The following is a 27,754-nucleotide window of genomic DNA, read 5'->3' on the forward strand; positions in this document are numbered from 1 at the left end:
CCAAAACCTTTATGCCAAACAAACTGCAGCTGTAGTTCTGTACAAGGGCCAAATGTCATTTTATTCATCTAACAAAAGGGAATATTTAAAACCAGCTTTCTGCTGTTCACCCTTTCCACCAAACTGAGGCAACATGCATTGTAGGCAGTTTCAGACCCATTACACACAAACCATTTGACAGTCATGCCATACTAGACTGTGTGATTTGTCCTTTTTCAAAATGTTGTGCAAAATAGTTAATTATAAAACCTTTAACTTCCACCATGAAAAATATAATTTTGATGTGTCTACTGGAAACACTACTACAGGAGCCGATTCCTGAACTAACAAGCCTGTAGGTGTGCTGAGGAGTTGCATCCTGTTATTGCTTCCACAGCACAACTGATTCCTACAGGGCTGCATCTAATAAAGTTCAGACTGCGAAGAAATTACTTTTATCTTGATAAAATATCTTAACCATGCAGGAACCAAAAATGTATTATAAAGGTTAAGAGCAGGCATCAGCTATGTATAAAAGATTGTTTGCTTTACTTCACAGTGAACAGTACTTGAGATAGAGGGAAGGTTGTGGAGTAAAATAACCTAAAATTAAATCCTACGTCCATGAGAGAGATTGTAAACGAGAGGAGCCCATTCAGCCCATCTTGCTTGTTTGGATACTCATAGCTAATTGATCTAAGTATCTCTAAGAAATTTAAGGATTTCTCTAAGAAACAAAGCTGGGCTGCCCTAGACCTACTGTGTAAAAAAGGGGTCTGTTACTTTCACCTTTAAATGCACCTTGCATGATTTAGTATGAGGGATAACTAAAATACTTCACTCTATTTAAATGGATAAGTAAATTCAAGTAAGCCACTCGCATCCAAAACATCTAATATTACTTTAATGGACTATTGTCCTGTTACCTTAGATTTTCAATTTTTTGTAATCTGTAAAGTAGTAGTTTTCAACAATAACACTCCTTATATTATAAGAATTGTGCTGGCAGAACTGGGAATGTAAAAAAAGTTTTAACTTGAGCCACTAAGAAATACAGTATTAATTAAAACCAGTACCACCATAAATTGAATCCAGTTTTCTTATAAAAACTGGTCAGTGGCAGTCTTCAACATAGGTAGCAACATATGTATTACTATAAATTAATCCTCTTTAAAATGTGTTACTAAGCGAGACATCCTGAAATGCTGTAGCTGCTGCTGAGAACTCTTACTAAATTTAATTCTCCAGTAACACATCAGAGGATATAACCTTCATCATTAGAAGATGCAGGCAGTGGTCAGTATTATAATAAAACTCACTACAAATTTCCTTTATTGCCTAAAATCTATGTTCTAATCCTTCACTGATTTTACCCTAGTTAGAGTCGAGTACAAATTAATACCTTTTAAGTTTGCTATTAAAGTAAGGCCATGCTGAACATCAGGGTAAACCAGCTTTCTTAAATGCTGCACTTTAATTCAAACATTTAGACTGCATCTTTAAATTAGTCAGTTTCCTGACCACTTTTAATTCAAAGTCCTTTCCGTTTCAACATTCTGTATCACACAACCTTAAAATACTAACAAAAACATCAAATAAGCCCCAATGAGATATCTCTAAGTGCAAATTAATTTGTAAATTTCCCATTTATACCTGTTAGGTTATACAATAAGTTACAAGGCCTGGACATGGAACACACCAGGTTATAACTGGGAAATCTAAAAACTTAACTCAATTCAACATGCCTGTGTCTGTCTAGTTTAAAGGCATACACCTTACGAAGTATACTGGTCTGGAAAAGGACTTAAAACCAGTTGTGTTCAATGCTTCTTTCATTAATACAGAGCCAGCCTGTTCTCTGATTGGCAGCAGGCATGTAAACAGTGCTTTGTAAAATACATCCTTGTACACAAAAGGAGAAAATTGCCAACCAGTGCATCTGTATAACACTGGGACTTTATAGCGTTCTTCCAAATTGCTACAAGAAACCTCTGTATTAAATCAATACTAGATTCAGCCGAGTAAGGCACTTAATGTGGCAAAAGCTTCAAATGCAATGGTAACTTTTCAGTCTAACTTCAACATGATTTTTAGTTATTAAAACTCACTTTGTGTCAGAAGTTGCAAAGGACGAGGCGCACGTGAATTTTCCTTTTTAAAGGGTGAATCACACTACAGGATTTATTCTAAGTTTTTCTTAAAAGGATAAGGATTTCCAAAAAAGGGAAATCCTTATGATCTGATGACAACTTCCATACTTGAGCATAATCAATAAATCGGGATGATAGTCCAGTGGAAAAATATAGATTGTCATTCTTGAGGGCTGAGTATTGAGAGGATGCAACAATGTATTACTCTTAGTGATAATTATTAGAGTAAAAACCTGTGGTTTGGAAAAACGATGCTTCTAACTCATATTCTGCTATAGTTCCAGGCAGTATCTTTATATTTCCTACTTATGTGCTACTTATTGTAAAGGGCGGGAAACAGCTGCTCTGGCAGAACAAGAGGCTCCTGCACTGACGATGCGGCTGCCTGTGAAACTACCCAATAATGTTTTAGAGCAAACACTGCAGTGTGATCCACTCTTACGTCCGAAAATAAATGCAGGTTAAGGCACTCTCATTCACGTGGGGTATACAGCTGGTGAGATAGGGAATTTAGAAATGGTCCAGTTGATCGTATAGGGTAGGAAAAACAAAACATTTCCTGTGAATTAAGTGCCTTTCCACTGTGCGGAACAGATGGGATTCCTTCATTGTCATCAATTACAGTAATAAATTGATTGCCATGGATAATGTCCTCTGCTGTTAACGGATGCCTGCGTCTGTTCTTGTTAAACAGTTGCATCGTACAGCTGTTTGTAGATGTTTCTCCATCTACATTAATGCTAATGCCTCATGGATCACAGATAAGGAAAAATAAATTACGTTCAATTCTTTCTGGTGCAGTTCACTGTTCTGGGCGTCGGCGAATGTCTCCGTCACATGTCGCTTCTCCACTCAGGCTCCAGCTGCTGCTGCACTACGCTCTCCTCTGAGACCACTGGGGAAGAGCGGAGACGCAGAAGCACACAGGGACACAGGGACGGCGGTTAGTCTGCAACAGGCCCCGATATTCATAATAACACTGAGAAACATTTTGAAAGAAGCGTCTAAAAAAATTGAACCTGCTGCTTTTGACCGAAATTCGGCCCTGCCTTCATTTCTATCCAAGTGGGGGAAAACCCACGACCAGACTTTAATTTCAGGTGGCTTGATGGGTGAGGGTGAGGAGTGACAGGTGGGTGGAAGAAGAGTGGAGGGTGAGAGGGTGAGTATGTTCATCTTGGATGAAAATAAAATGAGGATTTCAATCGTATGTCACATCCAATCTGCAATGCATGTGCTTATATCAGCAAGTTCACATCACAGTTAATTTCTACATTTTAAGAAATTATTGGCAGTATTTTCACCCAGATTCATGGCCATATTTGTAACATTTACAGATTTACAGGCAATTTGGACTTTTAACTACAGTCTGTAGATTTAATGAGTTATCAATCCTGGTGTTAATTAACACCACCTGCCTGTTCTAGAGGGCTTTCATAACCTCTTCACACCACAGATCACAACTCAATGTACCATCCTGTGAATGAAATCTGATTTGACCTCCTTCCTAATTTTTGGCATTTTTATTAAGTGCTTTAAGGTCAGTCTTTTCTTGTCTTTTTACTATATTCTGGAGTCTCCAGATGGCTCACTTTGACCCAGGTGTATTTATAAATGTGTTTATGCTTTATGAGGCAACTTCATAATGTAGAGGAACAAAATATTGATGAAAGAAATCCAGAAATCAGTGAACACTTAAATAATTTTGTATGTTGATTCAATGCATTCAAATCATATTCAAACATGTATTAAAATAAAGGCGTATTTGTAAACAGCTTCTTTTGAGGTAGTCAGGTAAAATAACTTCTGGCATCACTCATAACAACACTGTAATCGGAAACTTAATGTTTTCATTTAAGCCGTAAGAATGCCAATCTGATAAACAAAATAAAGAGAGATTACACCCCACTGCTGGATGATTACCTGGAGACTCAGCGCTAAGATCCAGAGAAGCCAGCCGTGTCATAAGTTCATCCTCCCCCTCATCATTGGAGAAGTCGTAGCCCGTGTACCCTCGCTCACTTGTGCAGTACCTGAGAAACCTAGAGTGATACAATACTGTACATGAACACGCATGATCTTCTCTGACACCTCCTGCTGCCTCTGTGCTTTACCAGAGCAAAACAGGACAATCACAGGGAATGTTAAAAACCTCATACATCTCAAAATGATTTCTAGTAATGCTTTTTGAAAATGAAATGGTGCAAGAGCTGTGGTTGGACCGTACCCTATAAACGGACTGAAAATCAAGCACTTCTCAGAAGAGCTTAAGTTAAGGCCTAGTATGTCTTTGGCTCTGGACTGCACTATTGTACGAAGGGATAATCTGGATAGTCCACTGACGGCCTTTCACCATGTAGGCCAGAGCAGAAGGGATGCTAGATGTTGCAAGTGCAGAATTGATCACCACTGGTCCTCAATATCCACTGACCAGCAGTTCTTATAAGTCAGCCTTTAATCATGAGTTATAATATAACTGAAGTTATTGTATCAAGACTATCGTCAATGTATACAAAGAGAGGAACAGTGACTCAGTGTAAAGTACTGCACCATGTCTTACAAATAGCCATAGCCATAGCCATAGAAATGGATCCAGCCAACTGCAAGCAAATTATAATGAATGGGTTTAATGAATGGGTTCAATATCACAGTGAAGGTGTTGTAAGGACCATGGAGTGAATTGGAAATGCACACTGAAAGACCACATGATTAAGTGAATGAGAAAATACAAACCCTGCAGCCCTATATATGATCATGAAACTCATGTAGTTGCCCCACAGTCAGGCCTCAGCAAGACAAATACAGGCCTGTGTTTGACAACATATGCCCATAGCGGCCTTACCGTCCCCAGGTGGGGTCCTTGCTGAGGATGACAGGGTTCCCCACCACAATGAGCAGAGCCTTGGCTCGGGTCATCGCCACATTGAACCTCTGGGGAGAGACAACCAGCCACAGTCAACACTGCCCAACTGGGAACGCACTGTTTTACTGTCATACTAGGAGCCTCCGACAGGTGTATGTGTGAGATTGAACAGAAAGGTGTCCTGACTGAAATTTGCAGCGATTATTTGTTAGATCCCCCATCCCTGCTTCATTAGCAATATCTACAATGTTTTTATGGAAATTTGTGACTCGCCAACAAGACCGCTCAGAAACAGCTGTGTAAGAATGTATTTCGTTAAGGACAGACTGCCTTCTTTCAGCTCCATCTCTCTGAACCTATGTACTTTAAGCATTACATTTCTGAAGCTAAGGATTGAGTGAAGAAAATATTTTAAAAAGTTCAATTAAAGAAAAGTTAAAACATTAAAGTGAAAAAATCCTGGGTTACGATTGAGGCAAGGAAGAGCCACTCGTTACCTTCTCGTTCTTAAGGAATCCCAAGCTAAAGTCCTCGTCCATTTTGACATAGGTTAGGCTACTGCGTACAGCGGACACGATGATCACCCGCCGTTCCTGGCCCTGGAATTCCTCCACGGAGCCCACCTGCCAACATGTCACAGGACACACTCAAGTTCATGAAAGCTGGAGCTTTTGTCCGCCTCTGCGTGCTACAGCCCAGACCAGCAGACTGGGGAAATCTACAAAGACCTGTTACAGATCACGTCAGGGGATTCTGGAAACCGAAGCATTACGCATCACCAGGTGTTGCACAGTTGACAGTTGTGGAGGGGTGGTAGTTTCAGACAAGATGGAGGTCAGAATGCTTTGGGGGAAAGGAGCTGCTGCCCTCAGTCACCTGACCTCTTCTGAGAGTTAAAGAGAGAGTTTAAAAAATGGGAAATGTTTTAGAGAATCTCTGTAAGAGTGACAGAGAAATAGACATTTGAGAACTGTTTTGTGAAGCCGGGAGGCACCTTAGTTGCCAGTTATGTTAGTTAGGGACTTAGAATAAGTCTTGATACCAGTTCAAAGAGAAGCTTAGGCTTTTGTTTTGGTGCGTTTTAGATTATGTTTCCCTGTATTGGTAATAAATCGCACTGTTTTGTACCTTACGGCTGCATTTTTGTCAGTTTTCTCGGCCCACCCATGTAAAAGTCAGCTAGGGCACATTAACCTTGGTGTATCACACATAATTGAGCAAATTAATTAATTTCATCCACAGTTGAACTCTTTCCATGTTTACCAGCCTGCGTCTCTGATGACTAGGTCACGTGCCCGAGGTCGTTGTCTGTTTGACATCACTCGCTGTTCGTGTGTGGTTCCCAGTCCTGTCCTCTTGACCCCCACACCCGTTGGTTATTGTCCCACCTGAGCCCTCACTGACACCATCAAACCCTTCACTCATTTAATCATCTAAAATTAATCTGAACTGTTTGTTCCCAGCTCTTAAACATAGTGGAGCTTTAACCCTTGCACTTTGTAAGTGAAATAAAATCCCACACTTGTGACTAAAAACAAAATGTAAGTATTCAACTGAAGCAACTTCTTAGTAAGGCTTTCATTATCTAACAAAGTTAGCCACGATTAGGAACCACTTGTTTAGAGGTAAGGATTTCTTTAGCAGCATGTAGTGTAGTGAACGTGGAGAATTCATTAACTTCTTAAGGTGTAATGCACACATTTTCAGAGTACAGCTTCAGATAAATTCCTTGAACAAGCCCTTGCTGCATTACACACTACAGACAGGTGCAGGGACTTAAAATCAAGGCAGAAAAAAGCACCAGTAGCAAGGAGCAGGAGGATCCAGAAACTCTTAAGAAACAGCTACACACGAGCTAAACAGCGAACACGTTGTTCTTACTCAGCAGTGATTCAAAGCTCTTTAGATGGGCATGTACTGCATGTGTCCCACACCTGAGCTTTATCCTGCACTTTAATCCTGTTTATCTGCAACATTCAAAATAAACATCCTATTTTCAAAGAACACTTAAATGAAAGATTGACCACTGCTTCTCTGAACATACCTTCAGTTCCTTGATGTCATTCAGATTCTTAAGATCTTGGTCAACAGAGTAAATGGCTTTCTTGATCTTTTCCACCTACGAGCAAAGGAAAAGAGAAAAATCTGAGTTTGTCTTTATAAAGAAGAGGAGGTTAGCTCAAACTGTAATGGGCTTTGGAAGATGCTGTCAAGATACTGAGCACCTTGTATTAAGCAAAACTACAGATATCTTGACAGAACAGTTCCAGAGCATAAGGAAGGAAGATCTGAAGAAACAGTCACAGAACTTAATTTATTCAAAATCTGTAAATTCATATCTCTATGAATTATATATACAAACATATACATAATTTATAACTATATATAAATGTTAAGTAGTTAATCTAAACTAAATTCAATGTAAGTGGATAGAACGTCAGGAGACAGAAGGTGATATATTTCTGAAAGTAAATGCCACAAAAAATCATGCAAAACATGTCTTAGACCATTACCAACAGAAGAGCTCAACACTAAGTCATTAAAAGCAAGCATGAGGGTGTGGGAATATATTAGGTTGTGATTATTATGCTTCCTGTTGGTTAATTTCTGTAAGTTATGCAATTTATTTCCTGGGTCACAACATTAATCTTGTTCGCAGACATGTTTAAAAAAGATTAGTGGTGGGTAAAATGAAACTAGGTCAAATGTTTAATAATTGAATTTGTAGAGCTTTGAAACACAAACTCCCGGTTTCTCTGGCCTCTGAAAATATACTGATGGAAAAAAGAAACACAACACCTCCTCCTCCACACCCTGGCCCTCCCGTGTGCGTGGAACAGGCTAAAGAGTGACTCATCCATGAAGAAGACCTGATTCCACTGCTGATGGGTGTCGCCTTTTCTTGCAATGACCTAAGCTTTGAATTAAGGCCTTTTTAAAGGTGACCTGATCAGGCATTGTTCCACCTGGACCTCGTTGGGAAAAAGTGCACCTAATGAGCTTTCATGTTTTTATACCATTAAAATATTGTATCAGTTAAGTTTTGACACCCACACTCAGCATTAAACTTAGTACAACCATTTTTTAATGGTGAAAAATTAAAGGTGAAATACTAGCCTGTAATATCAACCTGCTTTGAAAAGCTGGGTGCATAGGTTTTTGAAGCTTTGAAGGAAAGTTCTAAAAGACTAATACAGTATGTCTGAACAACGAGTAATTAGACTTAAAATTCTATATCCATGATATGCATAAATCCCAGAGAGGGGCTGGATGGATTGTCAAAAGACCCTTATGAGGAGACCACATATACACAGTTCTTACTCCATCCAGTAATCTGCATTTGAGTCTGGGATTCTGCACATCCCTTCCTAAATCAATAGCTACTTACTGTAGATCTTACAAACGTTTCCAAGAAACCTTAATATTATTTACAATGTGTTCAGTATATTTAAGAGTTTGTAATGATAATTAGGATAGCACATGATTAGTACAGTATAGTATAGACTGCAGGTGGGGACCTACTGTATATCCCACTGAAGTGCAGTGCCCACCTGGGTGATGTGTGATGCGTGACACAGCAGATCAAGAGTAGAAGAGAGACACTTCTCACCAATTGAATTCGGGGAGAAAGTTACAGAGGGCAGATCATGAACTCCCAGAATGGAATTTAACCAGGATAACAAGGTAAACACCCTGGCTTTTACTAACAGGCAAAAGAACTTCAAAGACCAAAAAGTCAGCATCTTGGTTTAGGTCATCTGAAAGATAACACCTCCTGCTGCACAGTGTCCATAATCACCGTTATGGGGCACTGGTTTGGATTATACAACCAGAGGACAGTACACCACATACTGGTCAATCAGCATAGCTTACACAAGAAAACCTATTTATCTTTAACCCATTCAAGGCATTTTCCATTCTAGTACTAAGCAACACTGGGCTTGGTCAGATCCTGATATCTTAGGTATTTGTTCAGCCACAAACAAAAGATGTAGAGAAACTTAATTTGTATTCAGTGTTAAAGAAGTGAAAACAACTTTCCTACTAAGTACCCTGACAGGAAGTAGGTATTGTTGCTAATAGTGCAACATGAGGTTTCTTACATTTGTTGTATGCAGTGATCACTTGTTTACATCTGTAAAGCAATACAATGCCTTTAAAATGTGCATTTTAGTTACAAAAACAAACTAACGTATATTTATTAGGAGAGTATGCAACGGTGATTAGTGTACTTGTTCAGGAGAGAATAAGGTACATGTATGTGTTCCTCTAACATACGCACCTTAGGAGTCATTCTACATTTAATCCATAACAAGCTTCACAGTGCCTGACAAGAAGTAGTGATCACTTCACTGACTTCACTGAAAGGCTAGTTACCCAGCATGCTCCAGGCACCACTTTTGGCCGGAAGCATCTGTGTCCCAATCAGAGACATGACCCAGGAACACACATACATTGTCTGAGCCAAAAGAGCTCCAATCAAGTGCTTTAGTAGCTGAGCCACTTGGGAACTTGAATGCATCTTTAATACTGTTCCAATCAACAGCAATTCTAGGACTCTTGGAAACATCACATTTTATAATAAACCTTGACTCAAAGAGGAGTTGGAAAAAAACCTTTCCTAATGGGTCAAAAAGTTAAGATTGGGCTACATCAATTTACCAACAAAACTTTCAATGCAGCACTGTTCACAGTTACAGAGCTGTGTAGCATGTCCACCACAGACCTCGCACTTACTGTACCTGCTTTCTGTAGGGGGCGATGATGCCAATGTCCTTGGGAGAGATGATGGTTGTACCCTTCTTGCCCCGAATCGGCAGCAGCTTCTTGAGGTAGAAGATGACAATGTCCATCTCTGCCACATTGAAGAATGATGGGCTGTTCCCCTCCCGGTCGTCTTTGCCCAGTACACCATGGAATATAATGGGAAAGCCCTGAAATGAAGAAAGACTTAACTTACCGAGACTCAACACTTCAGTGAATGCATTTATCTCCAATACTGACTCTGGGAATTCCAGGTTTTCTTCTTTTAACCAACTCTCCATTCTTACTGTTCCAAATATTTGGCTTACTAGTATTCTAGAATTCATCACCATGGCTTAACATTAAAAACCCTTGAGATGTGTTCTTTATCTACATCTCCCAACCTGCTCCTCCTTGGCAGGAACCTAAATTACAGCTCAGGATGGAAAACTGTAACCAAAAGTATAGCCCAGGGTGCATGTATTGGGTTTCGGTTCGATATCTGTACAGCTCTGCCATCTAGAGGACTCAAATAAAAATGCACTATGCCTACAAGTTCTAATTGGCCACATGGCCTGTTGTAGTAGTCTTCGCAAAGGTTAGTGTTTGAAATGTTGCGTGTTGTTCTAAGAAAAAATCTAAAAGGTCAGAAGAGAGATGGGGAATTGTTGCCTGGAATATGGTGTTGGACTTTTCTTACAAGACTAAAAATCTTGCATTTGTTAGTCACAGCATAATAAGAGTAATAAAAACACTCAACTGCACAACTGTAAAGAGTGGTTTACAGCAACTGCAGTTGTTGCTTCAAATTTAAAACAAACTACCAAATTTTTCTCCTACCAAACCTTGGAAAAAAACACTGACAACACTAGTCTTCCATTATTCAGTGATGAGAATTGTGTAAGATCTTCCCCAATTTGATTTGCAGCCTGGCTTCCAAACGTGGGCTTCTATGTTGTCAGAGTGCCAACAGTACATTTTCACTACATTCATTTTTTGAATAAATTTACTACTTATTGGGATTGTAGCTTTGGAAACTGATACTGTGATATGAAGCACAAATAAAATGACAAGGTCAGTGGGGCAGAATGCCTTCATTATAACAATTTCATAATTATTTATACAATATACAGTCTAACTTAGCCTCTTATACATGAATCGCCAAACTGTGACATCGGAACAATTCACACAATTTACCTATGCTGATTAAGCGTGCACTGAATCCTAACAATGGCTTGAGTTCCGAACAGATCTACGGGTAATGCAAGTTTCACTTCTGAATTGTATAATTATATCAAGTGTTTTGCAGTTTATCGATCTTAAGGCACAGCTGAATTTTCACTCCCAGCAAGAAACCTTGTACCACATCCTAGTTATCTAATCTGCCAGTAACGGTGCCTTTAATTGCTGATTCTTTACGTTGCACAATGGAGAGATAAGTGAATTAGAAAATTCAAGTGTCCCAAATTCATGAGAAAAAAATGACTGTGTATTTATGGATAAAACAGGAAAAAAATGGAAATTACATTTCACAGCAAATGGGAATTATGTTTTTTTCTGTTTGGGCTGAGCTGATCTCTGCCGCAGAGCTCAGCGAGTTCAACAGCAGGCTTCCTTGACCCAGAATGTAGGTGATAATTACAAAATTCAATTAAACACCTCGAGAAGAACAGAGAGGCTAATCCCTGAGGCTCAAATGAACAAGACTACCCCACAGCCATGAGAATAGCTCTGTTTTTGTTTTTTTGAGAGAGACAAGAGCACCTTCTGCTATACTGCACTAGTCGTGGAAATGCATTTAGAACTAAGAAAAGGAGGTATTATTTCACCTAAAGTATTATGGGAGACTCATAAAGGTACTCAGTTGTTAAAGCTGACATCCGGGGTTCTTTCGAGAAATGGCTAAATGAGATCCCCAAAATCCCAGAGATGCCTAATCAACAAATCCCAATCCTGCAATTGGCAATGCCCAGCCAATTAGACCCCATCACTTTGTGAATCCCGGGTCACACAGACTCAAATTCCAGTCCTGCCTTGGGCCCCACTGAAGCTCAATCTGCACACCTTCACCAGCCGAGCCACGCAGGAGGCTTGGTGCTGTGGTTTTAAAAGAGACGCCTGCTTTACTGGGCAGAGTGACCTCTGAGCTCCCCGTCTCTGTGTGCTGCAACACCCCTCCCTGCTCTCACCTGCTCTGGGAGGTGCTCCCAGTTGCAGTAGGTGCTGCGCAGGATTTCGTCTGCAAACACCTGCAGCTCTCCATCGTAGAAGAGCTCATTCGGGATCTTCAGAATGGCTGGATGAGACCTGGGGGGGGGGGGGGACAAACCGGTTTTAGGGAGGGGTAGAGTTTTAACAACAAGCGTCAGTGAAAAGGCTTGCTTGAAAACATCATACAGTTAAAGCTTCAGTTGTACTTTGCATGAGGGAGATGGCAATAACCACGCTACGGCCAGAGTTACCATGATCTGTAACTATGCTAAAGTACCTAACCATGTTCCAAGAACAGAATCTGTCTGCAGCCATTACGAAATGTGTATTGAGCAATAAAACACAAGCTGCACTGGACGTGTAAAATCTGGAGGGTGAAAGAAAAACATAGGACACGACAGAGGAAATAAAATGTGCTGAGTCCTCTCAAATGGATGGGCTTGCTTCCTGTTGCAAAAAGAAGAAACTTTAGTGCCTGAGGTTTAACAGAATTGTTCCAAAGACAGTTTGAAATACATCACAATACCTGTCGTTCAGTTCTAAATTTCAAATGTACCAGCAAAACAGCAGTAAAATATAAGTGTTCCTCAGTTCCACCAACTAATGTATACAGTCATCTACTTTTCATCTTAATTAGGTCATTGGATTAACTGTTCTCTTCATAGGACATCTATCCAAAGACTAAAGCAGGTGCTGAACAGGAGAAATGAAGATCCAAAGAAGTGGAGCTGAAAAGCGCAGACTGATACATACCTGTAGTTGCGTAGTAACTTGGTGACAAAGATGCCGTTGTACTGACCCGTGTTCACATTCTTCTGGTACAGGGGATTAGTGGTCATCAGCCTCTCCAGCAGGGACACCCCTATGGAAACAAGTAATCCCTTGTTGAGCAAGGCCAGTGCATATTTAAATACATGTAATTACTAATTTATCTGGCTGACCCTTTATACAGATGAGTATTTCACCAGAACAATTTATTGAGCAAAGTACCTTGCTCAAGGGTACAACAGCAGTGTCTCACCTGCGATTTGAACCCACAGCCTTCTGGTTACAGGTCCAGAGTGGTAACCACTGTACTACACAGTTGTGCCTTATGTCTTAGTATCTTTCTTAAACTGCTTCGTCATTTATTTCGTCATAGTATTTTGTCCCAGACAAACCGCTCTCACAGTTTTTGTATTGTTAAGTAGGCTGGTGCAGCTGTATAAAACACTGAAGGCGGCACCAGGTCTCACCCAGCCCATGTGTAATCGCCAGGGGGGATCGGAGAATGGGTCCAAGCTGCTTGGGGTCTCCTGCTAAAACCAGCTGCCCTCTGTGTCCATCCAGGAGCCCTGGAAAATTCCAAAGAGCTTCAGTTTCAGCTTCCTGTGAGGGAACATATCTCCTGCAGTTTTCCATACTCCCTAGCACATTGGTTTTTTGTTTTTACTAGTTTATGGGATTTGATTTCTGCTCGATCATTGACACCACCCTCAATCACATCACATCACTTTCAATTACCGCTTATCCAATTTAGGGTCACGTAGCGCTAACCAGGGTCAACAGAATATTTCTCTTTCAGATGAAGAGTAAGGTGCTTGGATATGAACTGCATCATTTCAGTTGCCAGACTCCACAACAAAAAACATTTACACATACGTTAGTGTTCTGAGACCAGTGCACCTGCCTTAAGAAGGACAGCTAAACGGGGCTCCGTATGCTCTCGAGTGTATGTTCACAGGCTGTTTTTAAATCAAACCCCATGCCACAGGGTTTTGCTTGAAACGCAACACAGGATATGAGAGCAGGGGAGGGGAGGAAGGGGCAACAGCAGCAGTGGTAGGACCTGTACGGCTGCTGTCCGTGGGTATAAGAGAGCTCACCCGCCATTCCGATGATGCACTCGGGCTCCACAGCGTGCCCCGCCTCGTCGACAAAGAGGTGAGTGAAATGGCCTGGTGGGATCCCTCCTGACACCAGCCTGCGGACAGCAGCCAGCGGGACAGAGCCACAGCGGTTAACATGGGGCCCAGCAGCAGCTGCTGCACTTTGAGGAGCTTCCATTAGGAGAGTTTATCCCAGTAGATTTGCACTCCTTTTTCCATTTTTGTTTCATGGGAATCTTAAGATTACCTGAGTATTTTCTATGCTTTAACCAGCTTCGAATCTCTGCCACACGCATAAGTGTTTGTCTTGTTTTTACAGTCATTTATAGGTGTTCTGCTACAGTGTACTCTGCTTTTAATATGGTCTATCATAAAAATATTTTAATGCATTCAAACCATAAGAGTAACAATAAGAGATATTATATATTATATTATATACTCCTACAAAACCAGAATCACTTTTAATGTTTGTATGCAGGGAATAAGAGATAATAAGTTGCACATATAAATTATAAATTAAATTCCAACTCTATTGCCAAAAAGTTTTAAAAATACGGGAGAACCTTTATATTGAGAAGGGCTTATTCTAGCTCATTCAACTTCATTATGACCGTTTAAGCATTTCTGTTTAAATCCTACACTTCCTTAATGTGTTGTATCCTGCACATTCTATGGATACTGTGAGATCTGTGCAATTCCCTAGGAGATTACATGCCACTAATACTGTTAAATGTGAGCCGTTTTTTTAAGGAAACATCAGCCAAACATATTAACAGATAAAATTCATTTTCATCGTTGATTTGCATTTAAATTCCTAAGAAGAGCATTTAAAAACGAGAACAGGAGGTGCTTCTTTACCCAAAGGTTTGTCAGGGTGTGGAACAAGCTTCCCAACCATGTGATTTGAAGCCAATAGCCTTTTTTAAAAAAAAGGCTGGATGAGACCCTTGGATCAATGAGCTACTACTACCAAACAGGCTAGATGGGAAGAATGCTCTATTCTCATTTGACACTTTGCTTAAGTTCTTAATTTGGAAAGAGCTTTTGAAGCACTGATTCCCAAGTCTTGAATATTCCAACATAAAATCATGCCTCTGAAGTAATTTGGATTCCCTCACCAGTATGCCTCATGCTGTAGGTGATTTGCACCCACAAACTGCTGTTAAGGATCAGATCCCTGACAGAGAGTACCGCTTCAATGACTGTGGATCTGTAAGAAAACCAGGGACATGCTAATAGCCTACCATCCTGCAGTGACCACAGTGGTGACAATGATCCGGAACTTCATCAGCTCTTCTTTTGAAGGATTCACGTAGCAATCACGTGTGGGGTTCCAGTTACAACAGTTCTGCCACACAGAACACACAAAGGTTACAAACAACAAATGGCCATGTGTTTCACTTTGCCTGGGCAGATGCAAGTTATTACTGTTCCCCCGTAACAGCTGTTATATTCCAGACGTATGATCAAATAAGCAATACACCTGATTGAAGCTGATTTCTGAGGGTACTCACAAGCAGGTCTATGGGCAGGCTGTTGGGGTCTCTGCTGCTGGCGTACATGCGGTACACCTGGTGATGATCAATATGCCTGATGAGACGCTGGCATAGCAAGTCAGAGGCACTGTTAGAGGGGGCACAGGCCAAGACGTGGGAGGAAGGATCCAATCTGTGCACCTGAAACACAAAGAGTCTTACCTGAGTCTGGTAGAGACGAAAAGCACTAATGTAAAACATGGTGCCCAAGAATATACCCAGTCAGTGACCCAGCTTGAGCCAAATTTGGCTGAGCCAAATGTGCAGTGAAAATGATTAGGCAGCTTATCAGCACATTAATGTATGTGATGTTCAGACACCTAATAATGAATTTGCATCCACAACATGAAACAACATCAAGATTAATCAATATGGTCAAACCTGTTTGATGGCTTCAACTATGGTGACTGTTTTACCGGTTCCTGGGGGCCCGAACACCAGGAAGGGAGCAGGCTTGGACACTCCAGCCACGATACACTGGACCGCCCTGTACTGCTCTGGATTGCTCTCCAGGTTCTGGTCAAACAGCCTTGCTCTGAAACAAGCACCAAGGAAATTAACCTGTCAGACTACGCAAGATAATGGGTGTTCAAGAAAGTCACTGGATAGCACGTTATCACCTCATTCAACCAGGTTGGATATTGGTGTTAGGTTGAATGTACAGATACAACCTTGTGGACCTGGGATATTCACAACAACTAGTATGTCTGGACACAAAGTAAAAGTCCCCGAATCTTACTCTCCTTGGTTTCAGGAAAGCAGGTCCACATACTTTCATGTCCTGTTAATACAATTGGAAGAATCCCCGACACTGACCTGAGGTCTGGAAGGTTCTGGTCAGGCGCTTCGGAAGCAGTGGGGAACAACACTTTGCCCAGCCCATTTTTATTTGCCATCTCCACAGCCCTGTGCTGCAGCTTCAGGGGCATCCGGTTGAAGGTGAAGGATACATCAAACTTCATGTTGGGAATGAACATATGCAGTAGCCTAGGAAGGAAGCAATAAAACACATTACAGGTTATCTTTCACGAACTGGGTTTGCGTTTCAACCCAAAAAGTCTAAATACCGTATTCAACAACTGATCCTTCAGAATATATACTCACATTAGACTGAGCACACTTCACCTATACTATACGAATGCAATATAAAAAAAAATATAAAACAGAGCTGCCTAAAGTCAAGATATACAACAGTTCACAAGAGCTGGCGACCAGACAGGACGTGAACAACATAAAAGACATTTCCAACAAGCTACTCAAAACTGTTGCAACATGTACAAAGTTTTATTTGTCAGGAAGGTACTACCTTAAACCTGAAAGTGATTGGACTCTGTGTCTGTACCTGAAGAGATCAAGGATAATCAATAATGGGGACACAGGAACAAAACTTACTTCTGGGAAAAACCCAGTTTGACCCTCTCCAGCTCCACCTTGTAGACGTAGCCCTTGTACTTGGTGATAGGCTCAACATGGTCATCACTCTTCGACACGAGCAGGTGGTCTCCCCTCAGAACAGAGGGTCTGTTCTCCGCTACACCAGGAACCTGGGAGTACAGACACAGCAGCCACAAACCAAGGAGGATTAAACCCCTTATCAAAGCCTTTGCACAGATGACAGAATACCCCTCTCATTGTCATGTGTGTTTTCAAGTGTAACTGTGTATTCCTTTAAGAAACAGCTGAATCAGGAGACCCACCGAATCGGCATAGGAAGCCTCAAACTAAAAAAAAGTTCTCAGACTTTGTATTTTTCCTACAGTTATTCTAAAAAAGGGAAGTGTCTTGCAGTGTCTCTACGCACATGAAGAATGAGGAGTTTCTTGTTTTGAGGGTCTTCTGTCATGGTCTGCCCTTCCATGTCATACTTCTTAATGTCCACCTCCATCTGAATCTCCTCCAAGTGTAGCAGCAGCTGGAACCTCTTGCTGTAGTTCTCGAAATTCAGAGAAGGTTCCAGGAGAGCCCTGAACACAGAGAAGAACTTCTCCATTTCTGTACACAACAATCTTCAACATCCTTTCCACTTAGTTATACATTTCCTGTGACAAAAAAATTGATCCGCTGGCACACAGTGTGTCTGGCCACTTGATTCATTCACACCGCAGGCCCGCAGGGCAAACAGGAAGACTGGAGCATTTGATGGAGAACTACCACAGCTCTCACTGACAACACAGCAAGCATCTGCCATCAAGAAAGGCCGGTATGTTAGGTGAAGGAGACTTCAGCTGTGACCTAGGGCTTCCCCGTCACAATACAACGTGGCTCAACCTGCACTCCAGTCCAATGGTAAAATGGTCTTTTGATATTACAGGTTATAGGAGGAAGTACTTCAGTTCTCTTACCTCACAGAAAGTAGCTGGTTTCTGTCTGTGGGGAACAGCCTATCCGAGTCTTCCAGTCTCTCTCTCGCAAGGTTCTTCAAGTAACTGGGGTAATTGTACGGCGCACAAAAAACCACTTGTTTCAGCTGCTGTACTGTATTGCTGTGAAAAACCAGCAGCGTGAGATTAGACCTTAGTACGACAACTACACAACATGTGAAAAGAGGCAGAGCGATGGGCTTGGATGCAAGTCAACTCTTCTTGGGTGAAGCTCTACAGGTTTTAATTCCTGACGAATTCAATGATTCAGGTTTTACTAAACACCTCAGTTGGGCTTCTTACTTAATTACACCCCTGAGGTTCTCCTACCTTTCTGGTGGGACTCCCTCCTCCACCTGGATGGTGACAGGCCTGCGGATAGCCCTCTGGTAAGGCCTGTATGGAGAGCTGGGGCCCAGCTGCTCTGCCAAGCTGCTGTTGGCCACAGCCGCCAGGTAGCGGATGATGTAAAACGGCTTGGAGTTGGCCACACCGTGGGGTCTGAACTCAAAGGCCACCGTGACAGGAAAGAACCCAAAGTGAGAAACTTGGCATTGAACCTGGATTTCATAGCGGTCACCTAGGCAGCACAAATACAAAATAAAAGGAACAGTGTTAATAAAGCCCACCTAACAAAGCCTGAAAATTAGACATTTTCAATGCCAGTAATGCCAGTAAGGGAAACACAGACAAGATACCACATTGATATCTGCAGCTGACAACCAAGGGTCAGGGCAGGGATTCTGAAGGAAGTAACCCGATAAGGCCAAGGTTGGGAAAGCAGACTTGTTTGCCATAATCAAGAGGTCACTAGAATTGATCTGGGTTTCACCACTGCCATTAGCCATCTCTGACTGGGAATCCCAAAAGTGAGGCACACAATTAGCCATGCCTGACCTTGAGAACACTCCCTTAGTTCCCTTAGTTCTCTGCTCAACAGCGCCATCTGTCCCCTGCAGCAACATCAGTTCTGCATATGATGCCTCAGCTCTGGCATAAAGTGTGGAAAGAAGCTGGATGACCAGGCAGTGTAGTTTTAAAGCTCTCTTGCACTAGAGATCTAGAATTTTGGGTTCTGAATAATGATATTTTGGCTAATAAATGAATCAAAATTCTAAGAGAGCTCTCCCTTGGTTGCTATTATCTATATTGCCTTAGAAAACTAAAACACACATTTCAGGAAACAACCTGCTACATGTATTTTATGCCAAGGGACACAATTATATTTAGTACAACTTGGAAAAACTATCTTCCAAGTAATTTCTTTTATACCAAGCGTCTGAATAAAGAGATACTATATTAGTTGTTATCAATGATATATTATGTCCAGCTGTGAGTCAGTTAAGCCTACTGTAAAACTGAGGCACTGAGGTTTTGGATTTTTTAATATGCATTTCTTTTAATTCACAAACCCAGAACTGTCTACCATTTCAGTTTTATTAATAAAAAATCCTCTTTCAAATCAAAGCCGTAATAGTAAAGAAAGTAACTTTATTCCTATTTAGCAAAGCAAAGAGGGCAACTGGTGTCTTAGATACATTTTTGATTAAATATACTAAATATGTTTTTTCTTCCTTAGAATTCATAGAAAAAACTACCCCCCACCAGATTTTAAAAGCCAGTCTTCTGTTTTAGAAACTGTTGTGTCTTTTACCTGGATTGAGAAGGAGAGGACAGGCCCTGGTGACACGCTGTTCATCCACAAAACTGAAAAACCGCATCCTGTGCAGAGGGGTGTAGAGGGTAAACTGCACAGGGTCCTCCCCTTTGTTTTCAATGTAAAAGTGAAGGTGGTAGGGCTCATTAGGGGAGACTTTGAACGTGATCTTGTTGTCTGTGGACTCATGATCTGATGTGATCACAATGCCTGCCTTGTCAGCAATAAAGGCAGATCTGTGGATGAATGAAAAAAAAAAACAGGTAAACAGACATCGAGTGAACTCTTGCTGACATTCAATAAGCCCGATTAAACCATCTCTGCAAAACAAGACCATCTGGGTTCTGACAATAAACAGCACACAGGTAGCTGGTTAGCTACAACGCCGTTAAGCCAAACCTCAGAACATACAGTATGTAAAGCTGGGCCTGGTCAGTACTTCAGATGAAGACAGGTTTCTGTTATAGTAATCAGATTTTGATTTAATCAACATTTGCTTTGTACTTTTCCCTTCGGCTCTAAGTGCAGCAGCATTTTTGTAAGGAAATAACTGTGGGAATGTGCTGTGTTTCACCTTGGTTCACTTAGGCTCTCAAGGTGCAGTGGAGATAACTTAGAACTGTTTAGTCCCATGTAATTGTTTAAGTATAGTTGGAATGCAGACAATGTACTTCATACAAGGCTGGTCTCCACAGCAACACTGATTAATCCTTGACGGGCCTGTAGAGCTTGGTTCTAGTGAGGTGTCCTCAGTCAGAAATTAGAGTCAAGAGAAAGCATCTTTGAGAACTGTTGTGATGCATGCCCTGGTACCACAGCCTGTATGCAATTGCTTAATTAATTAGCTGTGGTTTCCAGTATTCCATGCCAGCAGCCATATTACCCTGCAGCTCACACCTGGCAGCCCACTGCAGTTAAGAAGGTGTGAGCCTGGTCAGTACCTGGGTGAGAGACCTCCTGGGGAAAATTAAGGTTGCTGCTGAAGATGTGTTAGTGGGGCCAGCAGGGGGTGCAGTCTGTGTGGGTCCTAATCCTAGTGATGGGACACTATACTGTTGCAACGCTCCGTGGAAAGCGATGGGAATGACAAGGCACAGAAAGGCATCATCGCCATCCACCAGAACCAAGGAAATCTCCAGTCGCGACAGCTACTTGTACCACTCGACCAAGGCTTCTGAGGTTGAGAGAGTGGGACTGCCCCAGTGCAACGGCTTTCCCAATTCAAAAAGCTCTCCCGCACTGGTTTCTTCGTGCAGCTCACCTTCCAACCAGACGAGTTGCACAAACTACAGCCGTCACCGTCTGACACCCGGCACTGTATTCCATATTATTCTGTGCCTAACAACTTGCTCCTCACAACTTTAACTCCACCTTGTTTCAGGAGGTGCCTGCACACAAAATTCTGATTCTGTGGTTCAGCTCCCTTGTCATTAAAAATAACAAGGGAGAATGATAGAGTAGTGGATGGTGTCTCCAATGACCTGGCTAAACTCCGGTTTGGTTTCACTCATTTTGGCCTGTCAAAATTCAGATTTAGTTTCCGGGTAATTCTTTCATTTCTCCATGCCTAGGCTGTCAGGACTAAACAATTACAGGTGAGGTGAGACCCCCTATCTACACGTACTTGGGAAACACCTGGGAAGGAAAGTGCTGTGTAAGCTACTCGCTGAAAAACACCTTAACCTGAAAAACTGAAAAACACCTTAACCGTGGAGCAGGTACCTGTTCTGCTTCAGAAGCTGGAGGAGGGCTCTGGCCAGCTTCTTTCTCCCTGGCACCTGTCCGAGGCCAGAGGCAGGGGAAGATCCGAGAGGAGCTCCATTCGGGATGGGCATGGGGGCAGCTCCAGGCTGCTGCGGGGGCCGACTCCACTGGTCACCATAGAACACTCGCACCTGCGGCGCCAGAGAGGCAAAACTACAGCTCAGAAGAGAGCCGACAGAGCAAGGAAACTCTGAAGCCCTAGAATAACCAGCCAACACCCGATGAATGAAGGCAGGCTCATTTCTCAAATCAATCGGGAAGAATACATATGATAATTACTCGCACCAAGTGCTAATGTCAAAGACATTACTGCAGTGACTGTCTTACTACCTCTGTGAATTCCAACACCAAGTGTGACTATCCACACTCAGTGCACTGGGGAGGGTGGGGGGTGTGTGTGTGAGGGGAGAAGGACGTTACTGAATGGGGGGTTACTGAGGGGACAGGGATGTGAACACTCCTGGACACTTTCTTCTACCTTGGCTGCACTACAGTCACTGGTGTTCCCCGATACCAACACCAACACTGGCACAAGGGAATACTGGGGAGAGAAACGCAGTTGCGCAGGGACCTAGCATTGAAAGAAAAGGGCTGAGAACCAGGTGGCTGCCAGCCTGTTCTCTGGATTGCTGTGCTCCATTATGAAAATAATAATAATTGCCTGTATAGTGTTTTCATGGAGACTCTCCTCCACCACCACCAGTGTGCAGCCCCACCTGGATGATACGACAGCAGCCATAGTGCACCCGGACGCTCACCACACACCAGCTATCAGTGGGGAGGAGAACAGAGTAATGAAGCCAGTTCATAGATGGGATTATTAGAAGGCCATGACTGGTAAAGGCCAATGGGAAATTTGGCCAGGACACCGGGGTAACACCTCTACTCTTTTCGTGAAACGCCCTGGGATTTTTAATGACCAGAGAGTCAGGACCTTGGGTTTATGTCTAATCTGGAGGACAGCACCTTTTTACATTATAGTGCCCCCGTTACTATACTGGGGCATTAGGACCCACATAAACCACAGGGTGAGCGCCCCCTGCTGGCCCCACTAATACCACTTCCAGCAGCAACCTCAGTTTTTCCCAGGTCTCCCGTCCAGGTACTGACCAGGCTCACACCTGCTTAGCTTCGGTGGGCTGCCAGATGTTGCAGGGTGACTAGGGTGAAAATGTACCATAGTAAAGGTGCATGGTGCTTTTGTCATGCTTATTACCACTAATTTTTATATGCCTTGGTTTATCTTTAGTGCACTTTTACAAGAAGTCAACTCTGCTTTACTGTGGTTTAAGTGCAGTAGCTTTTTAGAAACAGTATGATTCAGGAAGTTCTAACCGTTCTTGTGCACCTTCAACAGCAGGCCTGCAGGACCTGTGTCCACTGGCAGGTGTAACTGCAGCTGTTCTTAATGAAAGGCTCGCTCCCCTTTCTCCCAAGAGCCTCGACCCCACCACGCCTGTCTGGATGTACACACTATGTCCGAGCCGAGAAGGTAAGATAAAGCACTATACTGTGTTTTCACACACGTACTCAGCCCCACAAGCGCTGGCATGTTTAGCGAGAGCAGGGAGAAAAAACTTGCAAAAGTCACAAGGTGGAATTCTCTCTGTGCCTTTGCACCTCTGAACAGACAGTTTCGTAAGTACAGCACCAGCAAGACACATTCTATTCTACGAACATAGAGTTACAAATAACAGGAGGCCATTCAACCTGTCTAGGTCAGTGGGTTTGTAGCAGCTAACTGGTCCAAGGATCTCCTCCATTTTGTTGAAGGAAGCCAGAGCATCTCTTTTAACAACATGGCTGGGCAGCTTGTTCCAGACTCCCACACCCTTTGTGTAAAGTTGTGCCTTCTGTTTCACATTTCAAATGCAACAGCCCATTCTTTTCATTCTGTGCCCTTGGGTTTGTGTTTCACTTTTGATCCTTGCTTAATTTGGTGCTGTTTTCAAGGAAGTACCTCAGTTTCACATTTAAGATCTCAGAAACTTAGCATTCTTTTTTAAAAAACAAGGTTACATTAATAAGGCTAATAATAATAATTATAATAATAATGAGTTTCAATGAGATGGATAATGAGTTTTGTTTAACATGACAACAAATAGAGTTGCTTTACATTTACAGTTTCTCTCAAGGCAATCATTACAAAATATGATAAGAAGGTAATTAGAAGAAGAGAGTGAACTCAGCTGACTGCAAGTTTAAAAATAGACACTGGCAGGACAGTCTTGCTGCTGGCACCTCACTTTCCAAAAATGAGGAGTTGCTTGCCTTTGAGGACAATTCAGCACACATGAGATACAAAAAGACAGAAGCGTACCTGCCTGTTCGTTAGGGTGTGGTGAAACGTAGTCGTGAGTCACCACACATAGCTCCACTGAGAAAATAAAATTACAGCTGTAACATCTGGACACGTCATGTTTCTCTGGGGTTGCTAACAAAACACAGAAAAGCGGAAATCAAATTGTTCAGTAACTAGGGGAAATAAACTTAATCCCCAGGAAAACCCTATATATTAACATCATCTGATGGGACATCTTTTTTCCCCCCATAGAGAAGGTGGCAATCTATAAGGGTTGTTTAAGTTTTCACACCACCTATTTAGGATGTTCAATATTTACTGAAGTTTTAGTGATGTTTAATAGGCTCTCCTGAACTCACAATCCTAATGTCAGGCGCGTGTTGCATGCAAGTCAGACGCAGTTTTTTTTTACCACTTGGCATAAATAATTTAACCACTGCTAAAAGAGACATAACACATTGATCCTTTGTGACCCATCTCTGAGCTATGGCACAGAAACATAACAGAAATTTGAACAGGACTCCATTCGTCCCAGAATCCACATACTGCCTTGAGTAGGGAACCAGTAATTATAATCGTATGACAAAACTCTGCTCATGGAAAACAAGTCAACACCTTGTGATTCCACATTGTTGCTCAGGGCACCGATACTCTCAGGAAGACACAGTGCTACACAACCTGATAACACTGCAGACAAGCTTAACTGGAGTCACCGCTGGTCAGCAAGCTGTAGAAAATCAGACTAGAAGCACGCAGCTGTGCCGACTTTTGGCAGAGCTGCTGCCATCTCCAGGCCAAGTGTGCCTTTACTTTATTCAATTGCAATACAAAGTGGTAAAGTTGTTATGTAAAGGATCAAGCAGGTGGGCTTTCCTGGCACTGCAGCGCTACAAATGACAGAGGTCGACAACCTGGTTAAACCGTGGAGCCACCACCACAGTTATCGTTTGTGCTACAGTTCCAGAGGGACCCACAAGCAGGCCGATCCCAGAGACAAAATCGCACTTCGTCCACAGGCCACATTTTGGAAGCCGATAAATGGACACCAGGGAAGCAAATTCTCAACATCCAGCAAATCGTCAACAATCAGATTGTTCTTTAGTGGAGCTCATACTGGAGAAATTACATCTCGTATATATATATATTCGTATGAGCTTAACGTGCAGAAGTTACATAGTTATATTATCACAGTCAGCTGCCTCAGCCAGTCGCGGCTGGCATCGTCCAAATCGGCAAAGTTGCCGGGGCACCTGAAGCGAGGGCAGGAATACATCATGTGGTCGGCCGTCTGCCCCTTGCCGTCGCCGCATTCGTAAATTGGGAATCTCACCAGCGAGACCCCCACTTGTGTAGGGTGGCCCGGAAACGGCCATGTCCGGTTCTTAGTCAGTTCAGCTTGACCCAGGCTTGTCTGGGCAGGTCATTTCCAGTGGGTTTGTTAGATACTTTGTCGATAAACTGTTTCAGTCTGTGGTTGTTGTTATTCCACTTTTTGTTAGCCCAATTGGTGCCATTGTCGTTGTTTGCTTCTACATCTCGTAGAAGGTAATGGAAAACATGGACATTTAAGTTTTCACAGTGTTGTTGACATGACAGGAATGACACTGTTAATATAACGCTCGCTGTCAAAAAGATTATTTAAGAGTAGACAGGCTATTGAACTAGAAGTTTTCGAAACAGAAGGCTCTTTTAGAGATTGTACCAACAAACCAGAAAAGTATTCAAGTGTTCAAAATAAGACAGACTTAGTTCAATAACACAAATTCAAGATACTTGACGGAGGATTTTATGCGTGACACCCACTAAGAGCATTTGCTTCTCAACAGACACACTGCAGAAGACAAAACTGAAAGACCATGACAACTCAGGACTGTCTTGTTGTTTTTTCTTGGAGGGAGGGTGTGAGATTCACCTCTCACCTCTCACCAGCACGACAAACACAACACCCTGCCTTTCATAAGATGAGCTGGAGCTGGAGTTGGTGAATTATTCAGCAAGAATCAAAATAGTAGCAGCATCTGAAAGCCTGTTCTGAGATAATGCAATTTCCCCACTTACACCAGTAGAGAAAATTCAGGTGACCCAAGTGCACTGTAACTTTCTCAAAGCCGAGAGCACGCTCCAAAAATACACCAACGCACAAAAAAAAGAGTAATTTATCAACATTTAGATTTACATTTATAAAGCTTCAGCTTCAAAAGCAGACATGTAGAAAGTCCCAGTTCCAAATGCGATGTGTATTTTAACACGCAGTCTTAGTCAAACTCCTACAGTAACTCTTAGTCAAAATGCAATGAATACTTGCAGCTGTGAGATAAGGGAAAGCACACATTCAGCATTGCAGACATGCATGGTTAGTGTTTGTACTGTATCAGCATTTCCTGCAGACAGCGAAAACTTTACTGCCTGCAGCTCTTTCTACACCATGGCCTCCATAGAAGGCGATATTAAATGAATGACAATGGAAAGAAACTGTCTCTCTTAGCCGAGGCTTGTACGCAAGCAAGATGTAAACGAAAGACAGAATACGCCTATAACATGCTCAGATTTTCCTACAGCAGGACAAAGCCTCTTTCCCTCTCAGACAATAATAATAATAATAATAATAATAATAATAATAATAATTGCTTACACTTATATAGTGCTTTTCTGGACACTCCACTCAAAGCGCTTTACAGGTAATGGGGACTCCCCTCCACCACCACCAATGTGCAGCATCCACCTGGATGATGCGACGGCAGCCATAGTGCGCCAGAACGCTCACCACACATCAGCTATCAGTGGGGAGGAGAGCAGAGTAATGGAGCCAATTCATAGATTAATTCACTATTCAGCTCTACAATTCACTAACCAGAAGAAGCTTGCCAGAGATCGTTTCGAGACAACTACTGTAAACACAAATGACAGTTTCCTACAGAACACAATTGAGGACAATTGTTAGATGACAGGAAATGTAAATGTTTCTGACATTTAAGTTTTGATTTTTTCTCATGACTACTTACATTTTGCAGACTATTACGCTTGGTGTTATTTTCTTATTTTTGTGATTATTTACAAGAACAGTTTTGCGCCACAGAAGCCTGGCAAAAGGGCACACATACAGTACAGTAATTAAGGTATGAAGCTTTCCTTGAATCCAGCACTCAGCTTTTGCAGCTCAACTTTCTGGATTAATTTCCACAAAGACTCTAATGCTCCTGGGAGTTATTCTGATAATTTTTTTCTCCCAATGAGCATTGAAAACAGAATTACTATCAACACTTCACATTCACTGTCACACTAAAACATGACCCTGCTTTCACAGGTTTGTTTGCTATGAAACAAAAATATTCCTGTTGCCTCACCAAGATGTGGTTTTCAAATGTTTATGGTCTGAGATAATCACCAAAAAAATTGCGACAGGTTAGCAGCAAGTGACATGTGTCTTGTATCAACATCACTTCCTATTAAATCCAATGTGCACCGAAATTTGGCATTTTTGCCAGTCTAAGCAATTGAAAAATTGAAAGTATTTTTCTTAACCAAGCTGATATACTGTACATATTGCATCCAATGATTTCAATCCGAATGAATTTAAATGTACGTTACAAAAAATGTAGGTACGTTTAACGTGCGTGAAAAACACTAACAGTAATTATTTATGTTCTGCCGTCCCATGAAAGTAGAATACAGTTCAATATTGTCACCATCTTCCTGAACTAAAGGTCAAATGAGGTCAGAGGATCTTTAGTGGAATTTCTCTATTTAGTAAAATGAACTTGACCTCGTCCACTCTACGACTTGTTTTTAATCAGAATCAATTTCTATAGAGTTAAAGATCTCTGGGCTTAAAGAACATCCAACTAGAAGCGGCGCTCCGCACTTACCTGCGTATTGAAGCACAGCTGTCCTCTGATCAGTTTCGCCTTGCGGTGTTTAACCAAGGCATAAACGATCCTGGAAAAAGAGGGCTGCCTTTCTCCGTTTCTGTGAGAAGAAAAACAGCAGTTCAGGTGAGGGCAGAGTGGACAAGCACAACTTGGGCGCAACTGCGTTACAGAAGCATCAGCATCTTCTACCTGTTTCTGAACTCTGAGTTGTAGATGCCCTTAAGTTCCTCCCTGTCTGTTTTCGAACTTCTGTTTGTCTCCTCCAAGAAATCCATGAAGTCCAGCCCCGTTATCATATTTTCTCTGACGGTCGGCATCGCAGCTAGACGAGCGGAAACGGTAAACAAAATAAAACCCGTTTAAGAGCACCAGAACCGCGTATGTAAAGCGGACTCGGCGACAGCAGGAACTCGCCTGTGAATCCAATGTGTAGGGAGGGACGTCACTGATGAC

General features: G+C 42.1%; 1 protein-coding gene across 1 annotated transcript; it reads right to left on the bottom strand.

Annotated features, from left to right (window-relative positions):
• Positions 1–35: 35 nt before the first annotated feature.
• On the bottom strand, positions 36–27,733 carry mov10a (Mov10 RNA helicase a). The gene is made up of 22 exons (XM_015342178.2): positions 27,491–27,733; positions 27,299–27,398; positions 21,089–21,261; positions 19,364–19,602; positions 18,040–18,289; positions 17,692–17,832; positions 17,151–17,313; positions 16,742–16,893; positions 16,166–16,336; positions 15,731–15,884; positions 15,329–15,490; positions 15,059–15,162; positions 13,812–13,909; positions 13,182–13,280; positions 12,700–12,808; positions 11,925–12,042; positions 9,735–9,926; positions 7,037–7,111; positions 5,490–5,615; positions 4,972–5,060; positions 4,053–4,171; positions 36–3,024 (listed from the first exon to the last, which is right to left on the bottom strand). Exons 1-22 carry the CDS (start codon positions 27,616–27,618, stop codon positions 2,963–2,965), a joined length of 3,024 nt encoding a protein of 1,007 aa, XP_015197664.2. The 5' UTR covers positions 27,619–27,733; the 3' UTR covers positions 36–2,962.
• Between the last annotated feature and the right edge of the window lie 21 nt (positions 27,734–27,754).

Source organism: Lepisosteus oculatus, chromosome 5 (genome assembly GCF_040954835.1).
Source record: "Lepisosteus oculatus isolate fLepOcu1 chromosome 5, fLepOcu1.hap2, whole genome shotgun sequence".
Taxonomy (NCBI): Eukaryota; Metazoa; Chordata; class Actinopteri; order Semionotiformes; family Lepisosteidae; genus Lepisosteus; species Lepisosteus oculatus.